Source organism: Pogoniulus pusillus, chromosome 25 (genome assembly GCF_015220805.1).
Source record: "Pogoniulus pusillus isolate bPogPus1 chromosome 25, bPogPus1.pri, whole genome shotgun sequence".
Taxonomy (NCBI): Eukaryota; Metazoa; Chordata; class Aves; order Piciformes; family Lybiidae; genus Pogoniulus; species Pogoniulus pusillus.
Window position 1 is genome coordinate 4,321,488 of NC_087288.1, and position 22,482 is coordinate 4,343,969.

Below are 22,482 nucleotides of genomic sequence, written 5' to 3' on the forward strand. Positions count from 1 at the left end.
TCATATGGAAAACAAAGTTCAAAATACAGCTTTTTTTGCCCCCCCCTTTAGTAATGTGATTATGTAAATCAGTGATAATCCAGTTCATAACAGAGCAAGTCAAACAATGTGAATCAAAATGGTTTCTCACTTTCAGCAGTTTTGCTTCTTGAATAGTTTTGTGATGCAAGTCACCTTAAATGTAAATTGTTAATTATTCAGCACTATTAACCAAATGCAGATGGGGGTAGCTTGTTTGAGGAGTCATTTAGTGATTAAATTGTTCTGTCACTTACAAGTAGAATAACTGCATGTGTTTTTTTCCATTCTAATATAAACAATTACATAGTTTTGAATAGAAGAGACAACATCACAGAATGGCAGAGGTTGGAAGGCACCTCCAGACATCATCGAGTCCAACTCCCCTGCCAAAAGTAAGAGCCCCTAGGGTAGTCTGCAAAGGAAGGCATCCAGGTGGGCTTTGAAAGCCTCCAAAGAAGACTCCACAACACCCCTGGGCAGCCTGTTCCAGAGCTCTGTCACCCTCACTGTAAAGAGTTTCTCCTCACATCCTTCTGTGTTCCACTTTGCATCCAAGAAGACTAAACGAGCAACACAGGTGAGTCCTAGATGAATTTTCCAGACTTTTGGTTTCAGTATCTCAAGAATTAGCAATGTTTTGAGATCCATCTGACTGCTCTTTTGGTCTTGTCCAATGATAGCAATATTCATAAAGCCATGGCAAATGAAATGTTTTTTGTACACCTGCTGTCTGACAGGAAAGGGAATTGTTCAGAACCTGAAAGGAATGGGTAATGAGACTCACAGCTTTCTCTGTGTCTCTAATGTAGGTTAAGTGAGGAGACACTCAGTGTGTTAGCATGGTGCCAGGTATCAGCCACGCTGTGTAAGCCTAGATGTCTTTATCATCTCAGCTAGCAGAAAAGAACATGCTCTCTAGTGCAGAAAATGCCCTGCCATCATAGCCTCCTTGTGAATTCCTCACAAAAGGAGAGTAGGAAAGGAGCTGAGCTAACTCTGCTCTGCTGAGACCCCACCTGGAGTACTGCAGCCACTTCTGGAGCCCCTATTACAAGAGGGATCTGGAGATGCTGGAGTGTGTCCAGGGAAGGGCCAGGAGATGCTCAGAGGGCTGCAGCAGCTCTGCTGTGAGGACAAACTGAAAGAGCTGGGGCTGTGCAGTCTGGAGAAGGCTTTGAGGACACCTTGGAGTGGCCTTCCAGTATCTGAAGGGGGCTACAGGAGGGCTGGGAAGGGACTACTGACAAGGTCTTGTAATGACAGGAAGAAGAGTAATGGGTTTAAACTGGCAGAGGGAAGAATTAAAACAGATCTTAGGAAGAAGTTCTTTGCAGTGAGGGTGGTGAGACACTGACATAGATTGCCCGGGGAGGCTGTGGCTGCTCCCTCCCTGGAGGTGTTCAAGGCCAGGTTGCATGAGGCCTTGAGGGACCTGTTCCAGTGGGAGATGTCCCTGCCTATGGCAGGGGGTTGGGACTGGATGATCTTTGTAGTCCCTTCCAGCCAAAACCACTCTATGCTTCTGACCATGTGCACTGCAGTCCCTGCTGTAGCTCATCCCTCTGGCTGTGCCTGGAATGAGTTACAAGCTGAGCCTGGGACTCACAAGTCCTCAGTCTTTGCAAAGACCTCTCTGAGGTTTGTACAGTTCACACAGCTGTACAAGGTTTTAATTCTCAGCCTAACCTCCTCAGTCTCACCCTTTGAGTGCATTTGTAAAACTGTCTTGGATCAAGATTGCCCTCTGCCTTCCCCAAGTCCTGTCTCTGGCAGACAGCACATCAGGTGTATTTTATAGTATGGGACAACAGAGAACATTTTATTTAGCCTTATTCAGGAACAGCTTTGGGCTCTTTAAAGTGACAGATAAAATTTAATGATGCTGGAAAATAATCTAACAATCAAGAAGCTTTGCATATCTCCCCTCCAATTAATGAGATGGCTGGTGTCACATTCCTGAATTACATCATTTTGTGTGCAGTAAACAAAGTCTGCAGGCTCTTCTGTTTGAGGATAACAACACAGCTCTCCAGAGAAGCTATCAGCTCTGCCAACACATTCTGCACTATTATTAGTCTGCAGATCTGAAGCAGAAGAGTGAAATGGCTTGCACTAAGGAGTGCTTGTGAAACTGAGAATTATAGAATCAACCAGGTTGGAAGAGACCTCCAAGATCATCCAGTCCAACCTAGCACCCAGCCCTGTCCAATCAACCAGACCATGGCACTAAGTGCCTCATCCAGGCTTTGCTTCAACACCTCCAGGGATGGTGACTCCACCACCTCCCTGGGCAGCCCATTCCAATGCCAATCACTCTCTCTGATAACAACTTCCTCCTAACATCCAGCCTAGACCTCCCCTGGCACAACTTGAGACTGTGTCCCCTTGTTCTGTTGCTGCTTGCCTGGCAGAAGAGACCAACCCCACCTGGCTACAGCCTCCCTTCAGGTAGTTGTAGACAGCAATGAGGTCACCCCTGAGCCTCCTCTTCTCCAGGCTGCACACCCCAAGCTCCCTCAGCCTCTCTTCCAGGCCCCTCACCAGCTTCATCACCCTTCTCTGGACATGTTCCAGCACCTCAACATCTCTCTTGAAATGAGGAGCCCAGAACTGGACACAGTACTCAAGGTGTGGCCTGAACAGTCTTGAGTACAGAGGCAGAATAACCTCCCTTGTCCCACTGGCCAGACTGTTCCTGATCCAGGCCAGGATGCCATTGGCTCTCTTGGCCACCTGGGCACACTGCTGGCTCATCTTCAGCCTACCAATACCCCCAGGTCCCTTTCTTCCTGGCTGCTCTCAGCCACTCTGAAGCTTTAGTTATTTTGACTAGGAAAACCTTTTGGGAACCTGAAGTTGTTAAATGCTCTCTGTTAAATGGACAGCTGAGTTTTCAGTTGATATTATTAACAGTATGAAAACACCACACACATTCCAGTGCTTACAGAAACTGTGGTAATGTGGCTGGAATCACTTTGAAAAGTGGTTCAGAAAACAGTAGCTAATTATTTTTAGCATTTCTATCACATTTCTCCTTGGGTTTAGGGTAGAAATTAAATGATGACAAAGTAGTGCCCATGAATTCCTGATTAAGCACAACTGATGTTGCTAAAGTTGCTCCCTTCATCTGTTATCTGAGGCTTTACTGCTGACAAAGACATTGGCTTGTTAGCTTAATGGCTGAGCAGATGGCCTGAACCATGGGAAAAACTGAGTGTACATGAAGGAAATTTTGGTTTTGGACATTAGGAAAAAGTTTTTCATGGGGAGAGTGGTCAGGCACTGGAATGAGCTGCCCAGGGGAAGTGGTGGAGTCACCAACCCTGGATGTGTTTAAGGGTTGTTTGGATGTGGTGCCTGGGGATATGGTTTAGGGAGGAACCTTGTAGAGCAGGGTTATAGGTTGGACTTGGTTATCCTCAGGGACTTTGCCAACCTGGATGTTTCTGTGATGCTGTGATCGAGGTAGTTTGACCTATTAATTACCTCTGGAAGACGTGGCCCATGTTGACCTTTTGTAATACAATGTCCTGCTGTCTTCCTTGATTGGTTGCCTACTATATCTCTAATGGCCTTCCATATTGCCTTGTGGGAAATGCTGCTGATGTAGGAAGGATGTGTTTAAGGGTTGTTTGGGTGTGGTGCTGGGGGCTATGGTTTAAGGTCAATCTTGAAGAGTAGGGTTCTGTGTTGGACTTGGTGATCCTGAGGGGCTTTTCCAACCTGCATGTTTCTGTGATGCTGTGAAAACCAAGGTTGGAGGAAACAGGGATTACCTAATTCAAGTGAGGGCAGTAGATCATAACTCTGTTTCCACAGTGAAGGTAGTTTCACAGCCTGGATCTCAGCCAAGGCAACATTTGGGCAGGGATTCAGCCTGCTTACCTGCCGCTGAAACTTGGCGGCTAGTTGTCGGTACTGCGGGGAGTCAGGGTCGTTCAGCTCAGGTGTGAACTCCTGATCAGTCAGAGTGACACTGAATTCTACCATTTGCTCCACAGGCAGCTCTGGGACTGTATTTGTTCCTAGTTCCTGGAAAAGAAGAGAAGAGGAGGAAAAAAAAACCAAAAGGAGAAATAAAGCTAAGTTATTTTTCTCCCGTGATTCTGTATTTAATAGGTAGAAGGGTTCCCTGTAAAGGCTGTCCCCAGAATAGCTTTCTGAACCATATAATACAACTGGTGAGGATTGATAACCATATCCATTGGCTTAACTGGCGAAGAGAAAGCCCCAGGGAGGCCTGATAGTGGCCTTCCACTATCTGAAGAGGGCCTGCAGAAAAGCTGGGGAGGCTCCAGAGAAGGAGACTCCACAACCTCTCTGAGCAGGCTGTTCCAGTGCTCTGTGACCCTTACAGTCAAGAAGTTCCCCCTTGTGTTGAGGTGGAACCTCCTGTGCTGCAGCTTCCATCCATTGCTCCTTGTCCTATCCCAGGGAGCAGTGAGCAGAGCCTGTCCCCCCTCTCCTGACCCCCAGCCCTCAGATGTTTATAACCATTTATTAAATCCCCTCTCAGTCTTCTCTTCTCCAGACTAAACAGGTCCCTCAGCCTCTCCTCACCAGGCAGTGCTCCAGTCCCCTCATCATCCTCCTAGCCCTCTGCCGGACCTTCTCCAGCAGATCCCTGTCCCTCTTAAACTGGGGAGCCCAAAATTGAATGCAGACCCTTACAATAAAGTTCTTCCTCATGTTGAGGTGGAACCTCCTGTGCTGTACTTTACATCCAGTGCCCCTTGTCCTACCACAGGGTGCAAGTGAGCAGAAGCTGTTCCTGTCCCTTCCTTCCTAAACCCCAGCCCTCAAATATTGATAGACATTGATTAAATCCCCTCTCAGTCATCTTCTCTCCAGACTAACCAGCCCCAGGTCTCTCAGCCTTTCTTCATCAGGCAGTGCTCCAGTCCCTTCCTCATCCTTGTAGATCTCTCAAGTAGATCTCTGTCCCTCTTGAACTGGGGCCCCTAGAACTGGATACAATATTCTGGTACCTTATTATATAGGGGCCACTTAGGAAATTCCTGCCTTCTGCCAATCGCTCAATCCATCCTCCCTAATGTTATTGCTAGCTTTAACATGTACCATTCCTGATTTCCACTGCCAATTGATTTTATTACACACACAAAAAAATCCTTTTGGCTTTTCATAGAACCCTGGAAGGTTTTATTCATAAACTTTGGCTGCTAAAAATATGAGGATCTTGGAGCAAAATCCAATTTATTTCTTTGCTGGGTGTACTGCATAGACTTTGGATGTTTGTTCTTATTAGCAATATTTGCTTGTTCTGCAAACACTTTTTAGTGTTTTTATTTGCTGAAGGACAATTCCACTCTCAGCCAGGCTTTTTATGCCTTAGGTAAACAAACACAACAAGAGCAAAGTAATGATCAAAAAGAAATTGGCCCCAGAGAGCAGCAATCTCATCAGCCTAAATCTCACAGAGAAGAGAGGTTTCCACTTCTGCTGCCAGGTGGTTGGCATGAGGCTGCCAGAGACATCTGTCCCATAAACAACATCTAGGTTTTGATAGCTCCAAAAATAAGCATAACATGAAATATGTTCAATTATGCTGTGCCAGGTGGATGAGAGAGAAAATAAGATGGAAATGTAATAAAGAATTAGTGAAAGAGGAGACAAACTGCACTCTCTGCACCCATTGCTTCTGTTTGGCTCAGCTCTGCTAAGTCATTTCTTAGGATGCTTTAGTTTTAGAGGAACTTATGTGTTGTGTTGCATGTAAAACTAGGGCTCATGAGTCAAAGAGCATTCTGTAGTGTTCTGCCTTATAAACAAAGATTAAGGAATATGCATTTCTTATATAGCTGCCCTATGACTTTTGAAGAGCCAGCCAAAACAGCTGGTCACAAATAATGGGGCTGAGAAAGAAAGAGGAGGCCTCTGACATGTATGAATTGGTTTATGCAAATCTTCTGGTACATCTCAAACATTTAAGCATTTAAAATACAATTTAACTCCCAAACCTCTCTCATATTCTATTTATTCTTTTGTACAGGATCACAGAATCTTAGGGACTGGAAGGGAGCTTGAAAGATCATCCAGTCCAACCCCCCTGCCAGAGCAGGATCACCTAGACCAGGTAGGTCTTGAATATCTCCAAAAAGGGAGACTCCATAACCTGCCCTGAGCAGCCTGTTTCAGTGCTCTGTCACCCTCACAGGGAAAAAAAGATTTCCTCAGGTTTCCATGGAACTTCCTATGCCTCAGCTTCCACCCAGTACCCCTTGTCCTGGCATTGGGCATCACCCAGCAGAGCCTGGCTCCAGCCTCCTGGCACTCACCCTGCACATATTTATAAACATGAATGAGGTCACCTCTCAGTCTCCTTCTCTCCAAGCTAAAGAGCCCCAGCTCCCTCAGGCTCTCCTCATAAGGAAGATGTTCCACTCCCTTAATCATTTTTGTGGCTCTGTGCTGGACTCTTTCAGGTAGTTCCCTAAGGTCCTTCTTGAACTGAGAGGTCCAGAACTAGAAACAATATTGGAGATGCAGCCTCAGCAGGGCAGAGTAGAGGGGCAGGAGAACCTCCCTCGACCTACTAACCACAGCCCTTCTAATCCAGCCCAGATTGGCACTGGCCTTCTTGGCCACCAGAGCACATTGCTGGTCAACCTTGGGCTCCCAGGTCCTTTTCTCCATCACTGCTCTCCAACAAGTCAGCCCCAGCCAACAGGTAGAGTTAATACATACTTGAGAATATTGTTTTACTTTTGTAGATCCTCAAGATGTAATCACTTCAGACAGTAAAAATAGCATTCATCTGGGATCACTCTCATGCAGTTCCTGTGCTGGAGCCAAGAAACTCATGGAGATGGGATGGAAAATGGTGGTGATTTGGCAAAGGTGTCCTGGGTGAGGTTTGACCAGAATTTCTGCCCTCTCCTCCTGGCAGCATTGAGAGCTTGAGTGCACCCAAGAGAGAAATATGTGGCATGAGCCTACTCATACAGCCAGTAAACACAAACAAGAATCTACAACGTGGCTTTTTGAGGAGCTGCTCTGGAAGGACTCCTTAGTAGCTGGAGTCCACCCTGACCATCTGTTGAAGGCTTTGTTTCTCTCCAGAGAAAGGTTCCAGAAGATCCCCTGAAGCTGTGCATCCATGCTCAGACCTGGAGCCTTTTGTCTCTGGCAAGAAGGTGCAGTTCTGTCCCCTGGATGGTGGGAATCTCAGAAGGTATGCATTTTTAGTGAAGAACAAGGTTACAAACTGATGCAAGATGGGCATTGACTGTTAACCAGGGGAGACTGATTAAAAGCTGGTTGCAAGATCTTTACCATGTAAGCAAGAACTATCACACACTATTACTATACACAGCAAATGCAACTGAAGTGCTTCAGTCCTCCTAGCTGTGACAAAGGGGAACACGGGCAGTTTATAAGCACTCCATGCTTATAAAGCTGCCCCCTCTTTTATGCTAGATGATCTCAAAATGAGGAGGTTAGTGAGAAAGTGGAATTGAAACCAGGCTGCTCTCACCTTCACAGGCGTCTTTGTGTCGTTAACAATTTCATTGAGCAGTGTGCCGGTAGGTACTGGTGCATATGGAGAGAGGGCTGTGCCAGGGGAACCTGCAAGGGAGTTAAAGTCAAGTCAGGCAAGAGCAGGTTTTCATGTCCCACATCTTCACCTCTCCCTCTTGGTCAAGTGTCAGCTTCTTGGAGAATCTAATGGAGAACGTGTTTGAGTGCAAGCCTGCATCAGTCAGAGGTGCTCATGACTTATGGTGTAGGTCAAGCTGCTGCTCTTGATACAATAGAAGGCCTTTTCAGCAGTAGTGTTGCATATGGGTGAACAAAGGCAAAACTAGAAGTGACTATTCATCAATTAAATACAATCAATTACCAGCATTTGATCCTTTCCTGTCATATTGCAGCATATATCACCAGATATCTAAGCCTGACTTGGCCAGTTGAGATCTTTGCCTCTGTGTGACAGCCACCATTCTTTGGGGCTTGGTTTAAAGGAACAAGAGGCTTGAATGGAGTTTTCCAGATGGAAGCAAATTTACCATGTTGGAGGTTACTATGAATAAGATTCTTTCACATTTGGCCTTCATAAAAATACATTTGCAGGGTGTTTCCTCCTTGAGCCAAAAGGTTCACATTGCTAGGTTATTTCTGGTTCACTGCATACATCTCTAACACTGTTTTAAAGAATTGTATGGCACAACAGTATTCCTGAGCCTAATTGGTATCATCTGCTCAAATTAACATCTTGGCATCACCCTGACTTTCTGGCTAAAGTAATTCTCTGTTTTCATCTGTTTCTTATTTTGGCTAGCAAAATGCAGCAGCTGACAGTCCAAATGTTCCCTCATATCTGAAGCAAAATTAGCTCTGCTCTCTACAGGTGAAACTAGGAGAACATATCCATGTAAAGCAAACCTGGGATGATACATTTGAGTGGCAGACAGGATGTAAAGAAATTAAACAACACACTTCTTTAGAAATTATTTGGCTGAAACATTTTCCTTGTACTTCACTGAACCTGTGATGCATCTACAGCATCTGTGAGTCATTCTGAGAGTCTAAGATCTGTGGAGCATTGGTTTTAGAGGTACTGCTTGATAGGCAGACACACAGCAAGCAGATTTCATTTTACCTGTGGAAATGGAAGGAATGTCTTCCAGCTTTTTGCCACCTGTTTTCTCCGTGGATATTTCATCTTTCCTATCAATCAAATAGAAATGAGTGATTAAATGATCAGCCTGCTCTACTGGCAGTACACAATAGATATAGAAGTGACCCCTACACTAAGTGTACTATAAATGAGAGGAGTTAGTGCCAGTGGAATGTTTGGCAGAGTGGTTAAATAGGCAATGAAAGGTCATGTTTTATATGTAACAGTTTATATGTTTGCCTTCTCTCTGCTTAAACATGAGGTTTTGTTCAATACAATGAACAAAAATACTGATTGGGTATATCCCTCCAACACAAACTACCACTCCTGGAGGGAGTAGGCAAAATGGAGCAAAGCTACAAGTGGGTAGATTCAGATTGGATGTTAGGAAGAAGTTCTTCACCATGAGGGTGGTGAGACACTGGAATAGGTTTCCCAGGGAGGTGATGGAAGCCTCATCCCTGGAAGTCTTTAAGGCCAGGCTGGATATGGCTCTGAGCAACCTCATCTAGTGTGAGGTGTCTTTGCCTATGGCAGGGGGGTTGGAACTCGGTGATCCTTGAGGTCTCTTCCAACCTTGACAATTCTATGATTCTCTTCTATGATTTTATGCTCATGAAGTTTCATGACTTATTTTCTCCAAGCAATAAGAGGGATGGGGTCACAGAGATTAAATCAGTGCACAAAGGATGTTTTTTCCCTGTCTTAGAAGTGTATGAATGGTTGATTGCTTACTAAAGTTGAAACAAGATTTCTTGTACATGATCTAAACTGACTTCTTCTTTTATCTCATCCTATCAAGAGGGCTTTGGGTTTCTGATTTTATAGATAATGGACATTTTATTGTTCCAAAGGTGTTTCATGTGGTTTGACATGAGGAGAAGATAAATGCACTTATATTTCAGTTGTCAATCTGCATTATCATTTCAAATCAGATTCCTAGATCATGAGTATTATTCACTGTTGGAATCTTTATGTTTGAATCTGGGTCTAATATGAACAGGTTAATGCCTACCATGGTGCCCATGTTAGAGAGATGATAACTCAAGTGAGGACAGGGTGGGTGTGATGTGCAGATTGTCTGCATTGCATCACAGCACTTGTTTTGGTATTGCTGATATTATTTTCTGTGGTAAGTTTTACACTTGAGCAGTGATGGACAAATTCTGTCTGACTTTCTGATTTCCTGAAAGGCAGTAGTGGCCAGCAAGGCAAGGGAGGGGATTCTACCCCATTAGTCTGCTCTCCTCAGACCCCACCTGGAGTACTGTGTACAGTTCTGGAGCCTCCAGCACAAGAAAGACATGGAAGTGTTGGAGCCAGTCCAGAGGAGGCCACAAAGAGGGCTGCAGCAGCTCTGCTATGAGGACAGGCTATGAGAGTTGGGCTCTTCAGCCTGGAGAGGAGAAGGCTTTGAGAAGACCTTGGAGTCTGAAGAGGGCCTACAAGAAGGCTGGGGACTACTGACAAAGTCTTCTAATGACAGGATAAGGAGGAATGGGTTTAAACTGGCAGAGGGGAGATTTAAAGCAGATGTTAGGAAGAAGTTCTTAACAGTGAGAGTGGTGAGACACTGGCACAGGTTGCCCAGGGAGATTGTGGCTGCTTACTCCCTGGAGGTGTTCAAGGCCAGGTTGGATGAGGCCTTGAGCAACCTGTTCTAGTGGGAGGTGTCCCTGCCTATGACATGGGGTTTGAATTTGACGATCCTTGAGGTCCCTTCCAACCTAAACCATTCTATGATTCCATAATCCATACTAGCCTAACACAAAGTTGTGTCTCTGTTAAGGTTTTGTGCCCACCTTAGTCTAAGAAGATATTAGAAGACATCCTGCAGTGCCTCAAAGCAAACAGGCAACTCAGGCACAGCTACCTTCCTCATTTGTGTTCCAGTCACTGTGAGCTAAGGTATGTGCAGTGCAAGCATCTCTTAGAGAAAACACCACATGCACCACTGTGCTCTGTCAGTTCACATCCACACACATCTACACATGCAGCTTGCAAACAGAGCAGCAAGAGCAAGAGGCAAGGTTCTCCTTGTGCTGCTTACCTTTCTGGGAAGCTTCTGTGTTTTACTCTCTGCAAAAAGATGAAGAGAAACAGCATTTTACTGGTGGGTGCATCCAGCCAGTCAGCAGCAGCCTGTTAGCCCTTTCCCTTACCCTATTGCTACGTCTTCCTTCCTCGCCCCCTCCTCTTCCTGAGCGATACTTTTGCCCTTGTATAAGCAGCTGGGGAGGGACTTGGGAAGCGCTCCCCAGTTTCTGAATGGCTGTCATTGCTCCTTACCCTCTGGATTATTTCCAGGTGCTCCTGGGAGTTGCTGAAGTTTTTGCCGATGTCGAATATGCAGAAGGTTTCCCTCTGGCAGGCAGTGACCCAGTTCTGATATTCGGAGGTGTCGGGAATCCGGTCCAGGAAAATGCGGAAGGCTTCCCACACGGCTTCCTGGCAGACTGAGTAAGGAGAAAAGGGCTGGGGGTGGATGCTGTGCACAAAAAGTAAACTTGAAAGCCTTTTAGGAGTGATCTGGGAATTACACATTTGACTGCACTGAGTGGACAAATCCAGCGTCTAGGCATTTTTAGAGAGGTGTTTTTGAGTTGAAGGTCGTTTGCCTTTAGGTTGAAAGATTAAGGATTGCTTTTCCCCCTCATTTTAAAAGAGAGATTAATTTGCCTTGGCATCAACTTCATGAATAAGAAGCAAATGCAAAGCTTACTTTAGGAAGAAGTTCTTTACGGTGAGAGTGGTGAAGCACTGGAATAGGTTTCCCAGGGAGGTTGTGGCTGCTCCCTCCCCGGAGGTGTTCAAGGCCAGGTTAGATGAGGCTTTGAGTGACTTGTTCTAGTGGGAGGTGTCCCTGCCTGTGGTGGGGAGTTGAAACTGGATGAGCTTTGAAGCCCCTTCCAACCTAACCCATTCTATGATTCCTTCACTTTAGAGACACACACATACAAACATATACACTGGAAGTTCTAGTGAGAGCAAACTGGAAGTAGAGGAAAGAAAAACTAATCTAGCAGTCATGATAGTTCATCATACTTTTAACTGTATACAGAGGTTTTGTACATTAGTATGGTTGACCATGCATAGAACAAGATAAGTGGAAGATATTTAAGGCTTTGATATTTCTCACAGATACAACCAAATATTTAAATGGGGGGAAAAAAACCTTTAGATGCAGCACACAAAAGTAACCTGATCTAGTGGAAGGTGTCCCTGCCCATGGCAAGTGCTTTGAAACAAGATGATCTCTAAGGTCCCTTCCAACCCAAACCACTCTATGATATTCCAAAATTTCCATGTTGTTAGTCCCTTCAAAATCTTAAGGACATTCTGCAGCAGGTCCATCCTTTGATGTTTCTTTAAATACACCTGGAAAATTTGGGTGACTTAGTATGAGCAAAATTCTTTTGGAAAGAACACAGTTTCCTTCCTCTCCACACAACTGTACACGGTCCTGGATTGGATGGGATAGAGTTCACTCCCTTGCTAGTACCTGGTGCAGTGTCTTTTGGATTCAGTATGAGAATAATGTGGATAACACACTGGTCTTTTAGCTGTTGCTAAGTAGTGCTTACCCTAAGTCAAGGACTTTTCAGTTTCCCATGCTCTGCCAGCACAGAGGTGCACAAGAAGCTGGAAGGGAGCATGGCCAGGACATTTGACCCAAACCAGCCAAAGTAATGTTCCATACTATAGAGCATCATACTCACAATGGTAGCCTGGTGGAGTAGTTTGAGGTTGGGGTGGAAGGCAGGGTAAGAATCACTGCTCAGGCATCAGTCTACAGGTGGTGAGCAATTGCACTGTGTGTCTCTTGGGTTTCATTTCTTTCTCTTTTTGTTACTTTCCTTTCCATTGCTTTATCATTATTATTGTTGTTGTTATTATTACATCTTATTTTATTTTAGTTATTGGATTGTTCTTATCTGAGCCCATGAGTTTTCTTGGTTTTTCCCTTCCTCCTCCTCCTCCCCCCTCAATTCTCCTCCCCATGCCATCAAGGTGAGAGGATCAGTGGGGGAGGAGTGAGCCAGCAGCTGCCTGATGCTTAGTTGCTGGCTAGAGTTAAACCATGAGACAATGTTAAGTATCTCCTTCATGCCCTGTTAAATGTCAGGCTACATCAGACAAGATTAAGAGGTGCTGTGGCTGCAGAGAGAACAGCAGTGTGCTGCATCGTTTAGGGAAATGAAAGTCAACAAAGTCTGGAGAGAATAATCCAGTGGGGAAGACTTTGAAAAGCAGTGTTTAGAAATGGCTCTAGGGGAGCTTTGTTGGCAGGACACAAACCAATGTAGTTACATGAGATTATGTAGAACATCATCTAATAATAGAGACATACTTCTACATATTCTGTTGTCTTACTCCTTAAACAAGAAAGATGTGAAGTTCAACTGTAGTCTGTTACAAAACATATTAGAATGCACCCTTGGGCTTGGTGTCCAATTTATTGATCTGTTTTCTAGCAGTCTGAACTCTGCCAGGCATTTCAAAGAAAACCTGTAGAAGGTAAGTTCCTTCTGCAAGGACCTTGCTTGCTCTCTAGTAGTGTGAAGAAGGATCGTGACAGGCATAAGTATGGCAGAGGGGAGAATGCAGCAGCAGCTAGGCTGTAAAATGCTCAGAAATACTTCATAGGGTTTACTGTTCTTTGGTGAGTTTGGTAAGATAGGTCTGCAGAAGTGAGTTTTTGAGAGTCACAGATGGCTAGGTGGGCCACACTTCTCAACACAGCTTTACCTATGTCTTGCTGAAGCCTCCTTTTACTTTATTTTCATTTTCCCCCTGTAATTTGAAACAATTTCTAAAGGATTCTATAAGAGAAACCATTCCCACTTCCAGACACCTGCTGCCTGCTCGACTAACTATACTAATGTCTTTGGATACCAGCCCTAAAATATTTGGGTTTCATGTAAGTCACTTTGCACAGCCTCAAACTAAGCATGAGTTCTGCCTTCAGCTGGCTCATGTGTAAAGTCACAGAGTGGTCTAAAGTGACCCAAAGCTAGCAAAAAGCCAGTCAAGGGCTGCTCTGTGTGGACTTTGCTGCTTTGCTGCACAGAGAGGATTCTCAAACATCAGGATGGTCTGGAGTCACCGTCCCTGATGGTGTTTAAGCAGCCTGTGGACCTGGTGCCAGCCTGTGGACCTGGTGCTGAAGGACATGGTTTACTGTTGATCCTTCAGTGCTGGGTTGAAGGTTGGACTGGATGAGCTTTAAGGTCTCTTCCAACCAGATAGTTCCCATGATCCTGTGCATTGTCCCCTTAGGCAAATTGTCCTTTGCAGGGATTGTGAACTCAGTTGTGATAACCAGTATGGCTCAGTGACTGCTAAAATTGATGTGCTTGGAACAGGACCAGTTCAGTTTCTCTTAGCCATTGCTGTCACCACTCATTGATTCATATGGTACTGTCAACAAAGGCAGCTGTAGGCATGATGTAAGAGGCACAAACTTGAACGTAGGAAGATCTGACTAAACATAAGGAGGAATTTCCTTGTGTCAAGTGTGACAGAGCACTGGAATGGGCTGCCTAGAGAGGTAGTGGAGTCTCCTTCTCTGGAGTCATTCAAAACTTGCTTGGATGCCACCTATGCCACCTGCTGTAGGTGAAGCTGCCCTAGCAGAGGAGTTGAACTAGATCTCCAGAGGTCCCTTCCAAGCTCTTTCATTCTGTGGTCTGTGTTTTAGGCTTTGTGAAATTCTGTACACTCACTCAAGCTGAGGGAACACAAATCTTCAGAATATTGCTTGGAGTTTAATGCTTTTAGAAAAAAAAAAGGTTTTCAAACATCATAGAAAAAAAAAAATCCAACCCAACACTAGCAAAGAATTGCTAGCAATTAAAAAGCTGTTGCCTTTAGCACTCTCACCAAGTTCATTGCTCTTGAGATGGGACATTTGTTTTCAGTCCTTGATACCTGCTTTGACTTGGAGCGAGGTAATTATCTGCATTCCCTAAAACACTGGTGTCTCTGAAATGAGAGCAATCCATTTCTCTAGGTACTCTCTAAGCTTGCTGTAGGGATGTACTCACTAAGCTGTGTTAGGACCCCTCAGTAACACCTCAGGAAGGACCTGCCCTCTCAGGAAAGCAGCTGCACGTGGAGCAGATGTGGTCAGGTTATTAAAGCGAACAAGCTGTCTTTTGAAGAGATTGAATCACTCTGAGCTAGCTGCTGAGGCTGCTTCCTATCAGCTTGGTCTCACTTAGAGCTCTCTGATAGCTATTCTGAGCACTGACTGCTGCTCAGATATGCTACTTGATGAAATGTAATCCAGTTACCAGGGTTTAGATAAACATGACACATGGCCAGCCGAGAGGGTGTCGTAGCTAATTCCACACGTGCTCCCAGTTTGTCTTCATGGTGACTTAGCCTAGTTTGTGTTATTTCAGAGGGTTTTTTTAGGGTGAAAGTAGGCTCAGGTTATCCAATAGCCACTGTCTGAGACCCTTTACCTCCAGGGACAGACTCCACCACCTCCCTGGGCAGCTCATTCCAATGCCAGTCACTCTCTCTGGCAACAACTTCCTCCTAACATTCAGCCTATACCTCCCCCAGCACAACTTGAGACTGTGTCCCCTTGTTCTGTTACTGACTGCCTGGCAGAAGAGACCAACCCCCAAGTTGGTGTAGTTTGTCCATGCTGCTTACAGCAAATAGTTAGTGGAGTAAAAATTTTGTAGCTCTATATCCAGGTTTAATTTCAGAGGTAATTATTTGATTTCATGAAGGAGAGCTGAGGAGCAGTCAAGTTCTTCACAGAGAGAGTGACTGGCATTGGAATGGGCTGCCCAGGGAGGTAGTGGAATGGCTGTGCCTGGAGGTGTTCAAGAAAAGCCTGGATGAGGCACTTAGTGCCATGGTCTGGTTGACTGGCTAGGGCTGGGTGCTAGGTTGGACAGGATGAGCTTGGAGATCTCTTCCAACCTGGCTGATTCTATGATTCTATGGTTCCATGTATGTGAATGCTTGGAGACCAATACACAGGACAAATAGATAAGCAAAGTTGATTTGGAGAGTAGATGTTGCCTTGGATTCTTGCATCCTAGAAGTGGTTTTAGAATTAGCTTTGGACTGTTTAGCTGCAGCACAAAATACAGCTTTGGAACAGCCACAAAATGCAAGACTGAAAGAGGTGGAGGGGGGCAGGGGGAAGAGAGGAAACAGAAAAAAACCTGCCCTGTGCTCTCTAGAGTGGTAATCTGTAGGCTCTCTACAGTCAAGGGAGGTAAAATAAAGGGCTGGCAAGGGAGTGAATTACTTAGGAAAGAGGAAAAAAAAATCACTGTAGATTTTGTTAAAATCAAACTAAAGTCTCTGCTTGAGCTGCTAGCAATTGTCTCAGTGTTTGTAACACACCAACACAGGCACAAACAGAACTGCAGGCACAGCAGCGCTTTTGTGCAAGGACCAATGAATCATTTCAGCACTTGTCTTGAGCTGATGGGATTCATTCTGAGTAGCAGTGATGGTACCCACTAGGATTTTGAGTAAAGTCCCACATCCTTACACAGTAGTGCAAGCATAATTTGCTCTTCACGTTCTGCCATGCTAGAACACTACACAGTTATGCTGAGTTCATCACTCTTGTGAGTGCATGGTTTTATTCTGTGCTGGTAACTCCACCTTGAACCATGCAACATTTCATTATCTATGTGAAAACAAAGCACAACACAAACAGCACAGATACTGCCCAGAGCTGAAGAGCAAGGTTCTGCAGAATATTTCTGTTTGCTCAATTAAAAACAATACTTTCAAGGAGGAATAATAATGCTACACGTCATCACCTTACCTCTCAGCCTGTAGTAAGCTTGGTGACTGGCTAAAATCTGCTTCACTGATTCTTGAGGGCAAACTTTCACACCGGTTGAGAGAAAGGATGACCTCTTTGTTCGGTGTTTTGCCATGTCAAATATCCGCCTGATGGTTGAGATTCTGGACCTCTTTGTTGTTCTCTCTGTTTTGTCTGACCCTGAGGCTTCTGCAAGCTGTTTGGCTTCACTGCGGTTTACTTTATTAGGGATATCTGGAAAAGATAGAAAGGAAGGGTAAAAAGTAAGCATGTACACAAACATGTACCTCCCAGGCAGGAGGTATCCAGTGCAAGATCATGGCTGGGAAATAGCATGAAGGCATGAACCTGAGTTGCTTTTGTTACATTGCAGAATCACAGAACTAACCAGGTTGGAAGAGACCTCTAGGATCACTGAGTCCAACCTATCACCTAACCCTTCTAATTAACTAAACCATAGAATCATAGGACCAACCAGGCTGGAAGAGACCTCCAAGATCATCCAGTCCAACCTAGCACCCAGCCCTAGACCATGGCACCAAGTGCCTCATCCAGGCTTTGCTTCAACACCTCCAGGGACAGTGACTCCACCACCTCCCTGGGCAGCCCATTCCAATGCCAATCACTCTCTCTGCCAACAACTTCCTCCTAACATCCAGCCTAGACCTCCCCTGGCACAACTTCAGACTGTGCCCCTTGTTCTGTTGCTGGTTGTCTGGGAGAATAGACCAACCCCCACCTGGCCACAGCCTCCCTTCAGGTAGTTGTAGACAGTAATGAGGTCTGCCCTGAACCTCCTCTTCTCTAGGCTAAACAACCCCAGCTCCCTCAGCCTCTCCTCATAAGATTTGTGTTCCAGGCTCTTCACCATGGCACTAATTGCCTCATCCAGCCTCCTTTTAAACACTTCCAGGGATGGTGACTCCACCACCTCCCCAGGCAGCCCATCCCAATGGGCAATCACTCTTTCAATCAAGAATTTCTTCCTAATGCCCAGCCTAAACCTGCCCTGGCACAGTTTGAGACTATGTCCTCTTGTTCTGTCACTGGGAGTCATATTGGTGTCAATGTAGTGACTGAATTAAAGTGCTGAAGAGAAATGTCAGGGACCCAAGAGACCTGGTAACTAACTTCTTTCTATCTCAAAATGTGATCCACTCCAGGACACTCAGGGTAAAAGTTTTGGAAGTCCTACATCATTACCCCTACAGCTACCTAAAATGAGGTTGTAGTGAGGCTGGAGCTGGTTTCTTCTCCTGAATTACTAATGATAGAGCAAGAAAAAATGGCCCCAAGTTGCGTCAGGGAAGGTTTAGGTTGGCTGTTGGGAGGAAGTTCTTTACTGAGCGGTGGTCAGGCACTGGAACAGGCTGCCCAGGGAGGTGGTGGAGTCGCCATCCCTGGAGGTGTTTAAAAGGAGAGTGAAAGTGGCACTTGAGGCTGTGGTCTAGTGCTGAAAGTTGGACTGGATGATCCTGGTGGTCCTTTCAAACCACAGTGATTGATAGTGATTAGATGTTATGCTGAGGGATTTAGTTTAGTCAAGGACTTGTCTGTGTGAGGGTAATGATTGGACTCAATGAGCTTGAAGGTCTTTTCCAGTCTAAGAAATTCTCTGTGTGATACTGTTTGATTCTGTGTGATCACAAATCACAGAATGGTATTGTTTGGAAGGCACCCTCTGGAGATCTTGGAGTCCAACCACCCTGCTAAAACAGGGTCACCTAAGAGTAAGTTGCACAGGAACACATGTGGGCACATCCAACTCTCCAGAGAAGGAAACTCCACAACCTCTTTGGGAAGTCAGTACCAGCACTCTATGGCCCTCAAAGGAAAGAAATTTTCCCTTGTTTTCAAAAGTGACTTTGGGTTAGATCTACAAAGAGCATTTAAGTGCTTGAACTTCATGTTACAGCATCTCATTTGTGAACACATGGCTCTGTAGGGAAATTTAGAGTACCCTGATAAGTAAAGCCTGGGGAAAGTGAAGCATCTCTCTATCAGTTTACAGTGTAAGAAAGTGTCTATGCTAGCAGATAAGCAAAACAAGAAGCAGCTGTACCCTCTTAAGATGCTCTTATCTATCCTCTGGGCTTAAAGGTACATCTCCTTCTGCAGAAGGTTCACAGCCTTGAAGTCATCTAAAGAACTGGACCTTGAAACACTTGCTTTCAAAGGCTGAACAGCAGTTTGTCATTGGGGAGAGAAAGAGCTGTTTTCCAGTCTCCCTCTCATTCACAGTGCACTTCTTGATGCTTCCCTGATGCAAACTGAAGTGCTAATTAGAACAGACTCTAATGATGTTTCTTTGCCACTGGATGATAGGTGTTGTGAACACTCTGGCATTGTGTCTCAGCACTATTCCTAGTAGAGTGGAACAGCTACAGCAGAAAAAAGTGATATAAACAGGAACAACAGCCTGCTCTGTATGTACAGCAAGGCACACACAGCCCAGAAGGTTCCTGCAGAGCACTGATAATAACTTTTTAGGCTGTCAGGGAGTCACAGGTCTAGGGAGAATGGAGCAAAGCTGGAGGTGGAGAGATTCAGCCTGGAGGTGAGGAGGAAGTTGTTGAGCATGAGAGTGGTGAGAGGCTGGAATGGGTTGCCCAGGGAGGTGGTTGAGGCCCCATGGCTGGAGGTATATAAGGCCAGGCTGGATGAGGCTGTGTGCAGCCTGCTCTCAGGTAGGGTGTCCCTGCCCATGGCATGGGGGTTGGAACTGGCTGATCCCTGATGGTCCCTTCCAACCCTGCCTGATTCTATGAAAGTTTGTGATGCTCCAGTGAAATGATTGGATACTGACTTATCCATTGATGCCATTTTATGGCCTATCCCTGGCATGTTCACTTCTTCACTCAGAGACTCCAGTACTTTAAGGCCAGTGTCTAAGTTTCTCCATTGCTAATTTTTTATTACTAGAAATCTATCTCAAACAGCCACGCTGCCTGGAAGTCCAATAGTGGATAATAGAGAACCAAACCACAGTCAGAAGTTTTCTTGCCATATCTTTAACCTGGGCTCCAGAGAGGAGGCAGATTTCCTTAAGTGGGTCTTTACTTAGAAGACAAGGCTTATTTGAGAGCAATTGCTGAAAGAGGACAAAGAGAACCTGTCGAAGAGGGTTAATTCAACAAAGGTCCCATAACCATGTTGATGTGGTCTGATTAAATATACAGGTAAGCTACCAGCCCCTGTGTGGGCAATATGACCAGCAACAAAAGCAAGGACAAGCAGATATGGAAAGTTAATCTTGAGATCTCTGAAAGAGCTCTTCAATCTAAACACCTGATGGAGCATAGAAACTGCAAAGAGAGATGATGTCCTGAACTCTCTACTGTTCAGGCCACACCTTGAGTACTGTGTCCAGTTCTGGGCTCCTTATTTCAAGAGAGATGTTGAGGTGCTGGAACATGTCCAGAGAAGGGGGATGAAGCTGGTGAGGGGCCTGGAAGAGAGGCTGAGGGAGCTGGGGGTGTGCAGCCTGGAGAAGAGGAGGCTCAGGACAGACCTCATTGCTGTCTACAACTACTTGAAGGGAGGCTGTAGCCAGGTGGGGGTTGGTCTCTTCTCCCAGGCAACCAGCAACAGAAGAAGGGGACACAGTCTCAAGTTGTTCCAGGGGAGGACTAGGCTGGATGTTAGGAGGAAGTTCTTCCCAGAGAGAGTGAGTGGCATTGGAATGGGCTGCCCAGGGAGGTGGTGGAGTCACCGTCCCTGGAGATGTTCAAGCAAAGCCTGGATGAGGCATTTAGTGCCATGGTCTAGTTGACTGTCTAGGGCTGGGTGCTAGGTTGGACTGGATGATCTTGGAGGTCACTTCAAACCTGTTTGATTCTATGATAAAACCTTTGGTTATTAGTAGGGATCATCTTCTTCACAGATGTTCCTAACTGTTCACTTATAATTCACTCATCATTACAGTAGGGGCAAGATTGTATCTGGAATTAATCTTTAACATTCAGGGACAATACTCGAGCATTTTTCATTCAAGTTTGGCTTTTAGCCAGGAAATAAGTAAGATTAAAACCTGCTTAGAACCCAGTGTTAAATTTGCATGGGAAGAAGTGGGGTAAAAAAAGAAGTGGTTTACTTTCCTTTTGTTTATAAGCAAACCCATGGAAGTTAACTTTAATTTGGTAATTCTTCTTTCATGGATGAAAGTAGAAAATGATCTTAGTGCAAAAAGCAGTTGTCTTGTTTTTTATAGTCTGCCTTTGAAGCTTTATGTTCTTTGACTTCCCTTTCCCTTTAGCACAAATTTGCTTAACCCCTTTTCAAGGGCAATTACAGTAATGAAGATCTGCAACACTTTATTGCTGAACTGGAACAGCTGAGAGGGAAGGGGTAAGTCAGGATGAATTAAAATGATTTCACAAAGCACACACAGAGCCTTTGTGTCCTGAAGAATGGCTGGGGAAAATAGCAGATATTTGCTTGCTGAATGAAAAAACAGCCTTGAATGCTCACTGGCTCCTTTACATTCTCAGTGTCAAGTGCTAGGATGCATCCAGCACCGAGGTATAGTTTCCATAGTTCAAAGCACCTCCGTAGTTTGCTGCTTGGTCTGGACTTTCAGTGGTTTACACTTCAACAGGTTAAAAATTACTCTAATATTTTTTGCCATCATAAAGATCTTATTCCCATCACTTTCCATTGTTCAAGGCAGTGGCGAAGACCTGACTTCAAGTCCTGAGTTAATTTCCTGACTTCTGGTCCTAGTCATAGCCAAAGGCAAATACTTCAAAGTCTTTGTTTTGCACCCTATGGTTGCCTCATTGTTTACTGTGGAATTAGAGGTACTTCCAGACATCCCTCAAGTGGCTGGGAGAAGGTTTGGTCCTAAAATGGGGATGGAAGAGGAAGGAGACCAAAAGACATCAACAAGCAGTCTCACTTTCATTAAACCATTTCTTTCGCTACATGATGTGAGTCAATCAGGAATTTGAATTTAAGGGAAAAAATGCTATAAATGCAACTGATTAATAAATTCAATTGATTAAGCCTATAAATATTTAGAGATTATTAGATTTATGATTTTTTTTTCTTCTTTTAAGATACCCAGGGAGATGGAGGAGTCACTATCCCTGGAGGTATTCAAGAAAAGACTGAGTTAGAAGAGGAGCACAGAGTTAAAAGAAAGCACCAACTTCATTATGCTGTAAGAAGAGACTGAACAGAGCCCATGCCAGCAGTCAGAACATGGCTAAAAGGTCCTTCAGTCACATGGCTGACAGGAGATTCAGTTCTAAACATGGATATCTGGTGCCATTTTGTTTGCCCCAAGATAGCCAGTGCATCTGTAGGGGTCTCTCTAATATGAAAGAGATGCATTCCTTTGAATTAGCAGCTGAGCAGGAGACAACCTTAAGGTATTTTAAATGAAAAGCCTGGATGAGGCACTTAGTGCCATGGTCTGGTTGATTGGATAGGGCTGAGTGATAGGTTGGACTGGATGAGCTTGGAGGTCTCTTCCAGTCTGGTTGAATCTGTGATTGTATGATTTTATTTTATATCATAGCCTCTTATTTCCTGCTCTGTCACAGCTGACCTGTACTGCAAACCTGAATAGCCATAAGAGCATTCCTATTAGGATCACTAATGAGTGATTAATATACATACTCACTATTGGGACAGCCTATCTCATTCAAAGATATTTTCTGGACATTTTTCACACTAATGCTTAAAGTCAGAAGTCTCAAGTTGTGCCAAGGGAGGTCTAGGCTGGATGTTAGGAGGAAGTTCTTCACAGAGAGAGTGATTGGCATTGGAAGGGGCTGGAATGAAAATCTAGGCTGGATGTTAGGAGGAAGTTGCCAGAGAGTGATTGGTATTGGAATGGAGGCCTAGGTTGGATGTTAGGGGGAAGTTGTTGCCAGAGAGAGTGATTGGCATTGGAATGGGCTGCCCAGGGAGGTGGTGGAGTCACCATCCCTGAAGGTGTTGAAGCAAAGCCTGGATGAGGCACTTAGTGCCATGGTCGAGTTGATTGTCTAGGGCTGGGTTCTAGGTTGGA

At 44.9% G+C, this 22,482-nt stretch overlaps 1 protein-coding gene and 1 long non-coding RNA gene across 2 annotated transcripts in view; one reads left to right on the top strand and one right to left on the bottom strand.

Moving 5' to 3' along the window:
- The window catches only part of IMPG1 (interphotoreceptor matrix proteoglycan 1), a 53,503-nt gene that overhangs the window by 28,883 nt on the left and 2,138 nt on the right, over positions 1–22,482 (bottom strand). Inside the window, exons 2-7 of the mRNA XM_064164240.1 lie at positions 16,467–16,700; positions 10,949–11,115; positions 10,710–10,738; positions 8,642–8,709; positions 7,517–7,608; positions 3,907–4,053 (exon numbers count right to left, since the gene is read on the bottom strand). Coding sequence (XP_064020310.1) covers positions 3,907–4,053; positions 7,517–7,608; positions 8,642–8,709; positions 10,710–10,738; positions 10,949–11,115; positions 16,467–16,700 — 737 coding nt within the window. The remainder of the gene's footprint in view (positions 1–3,906; positions 4,054–7,516; positions 7,609–8,641; positions 8,710–10,709; positions 10,739–10,948; positions 11,116–16,466; positions 16,701–22,482) is intronic.
- LOC135186512 (uncharacterized) lies at positions 5,663–21,731 on the top strand. Its single transcript, XR_010306987.1, has 4 exons — positions 5,663–6,115; positions 7,102–7,213; positions 10,967–11,119; positions 21,524–21,731. It is a non-coding gene; the product is annotated as an uncharacterized LOC135186512 (long non-coding RNA).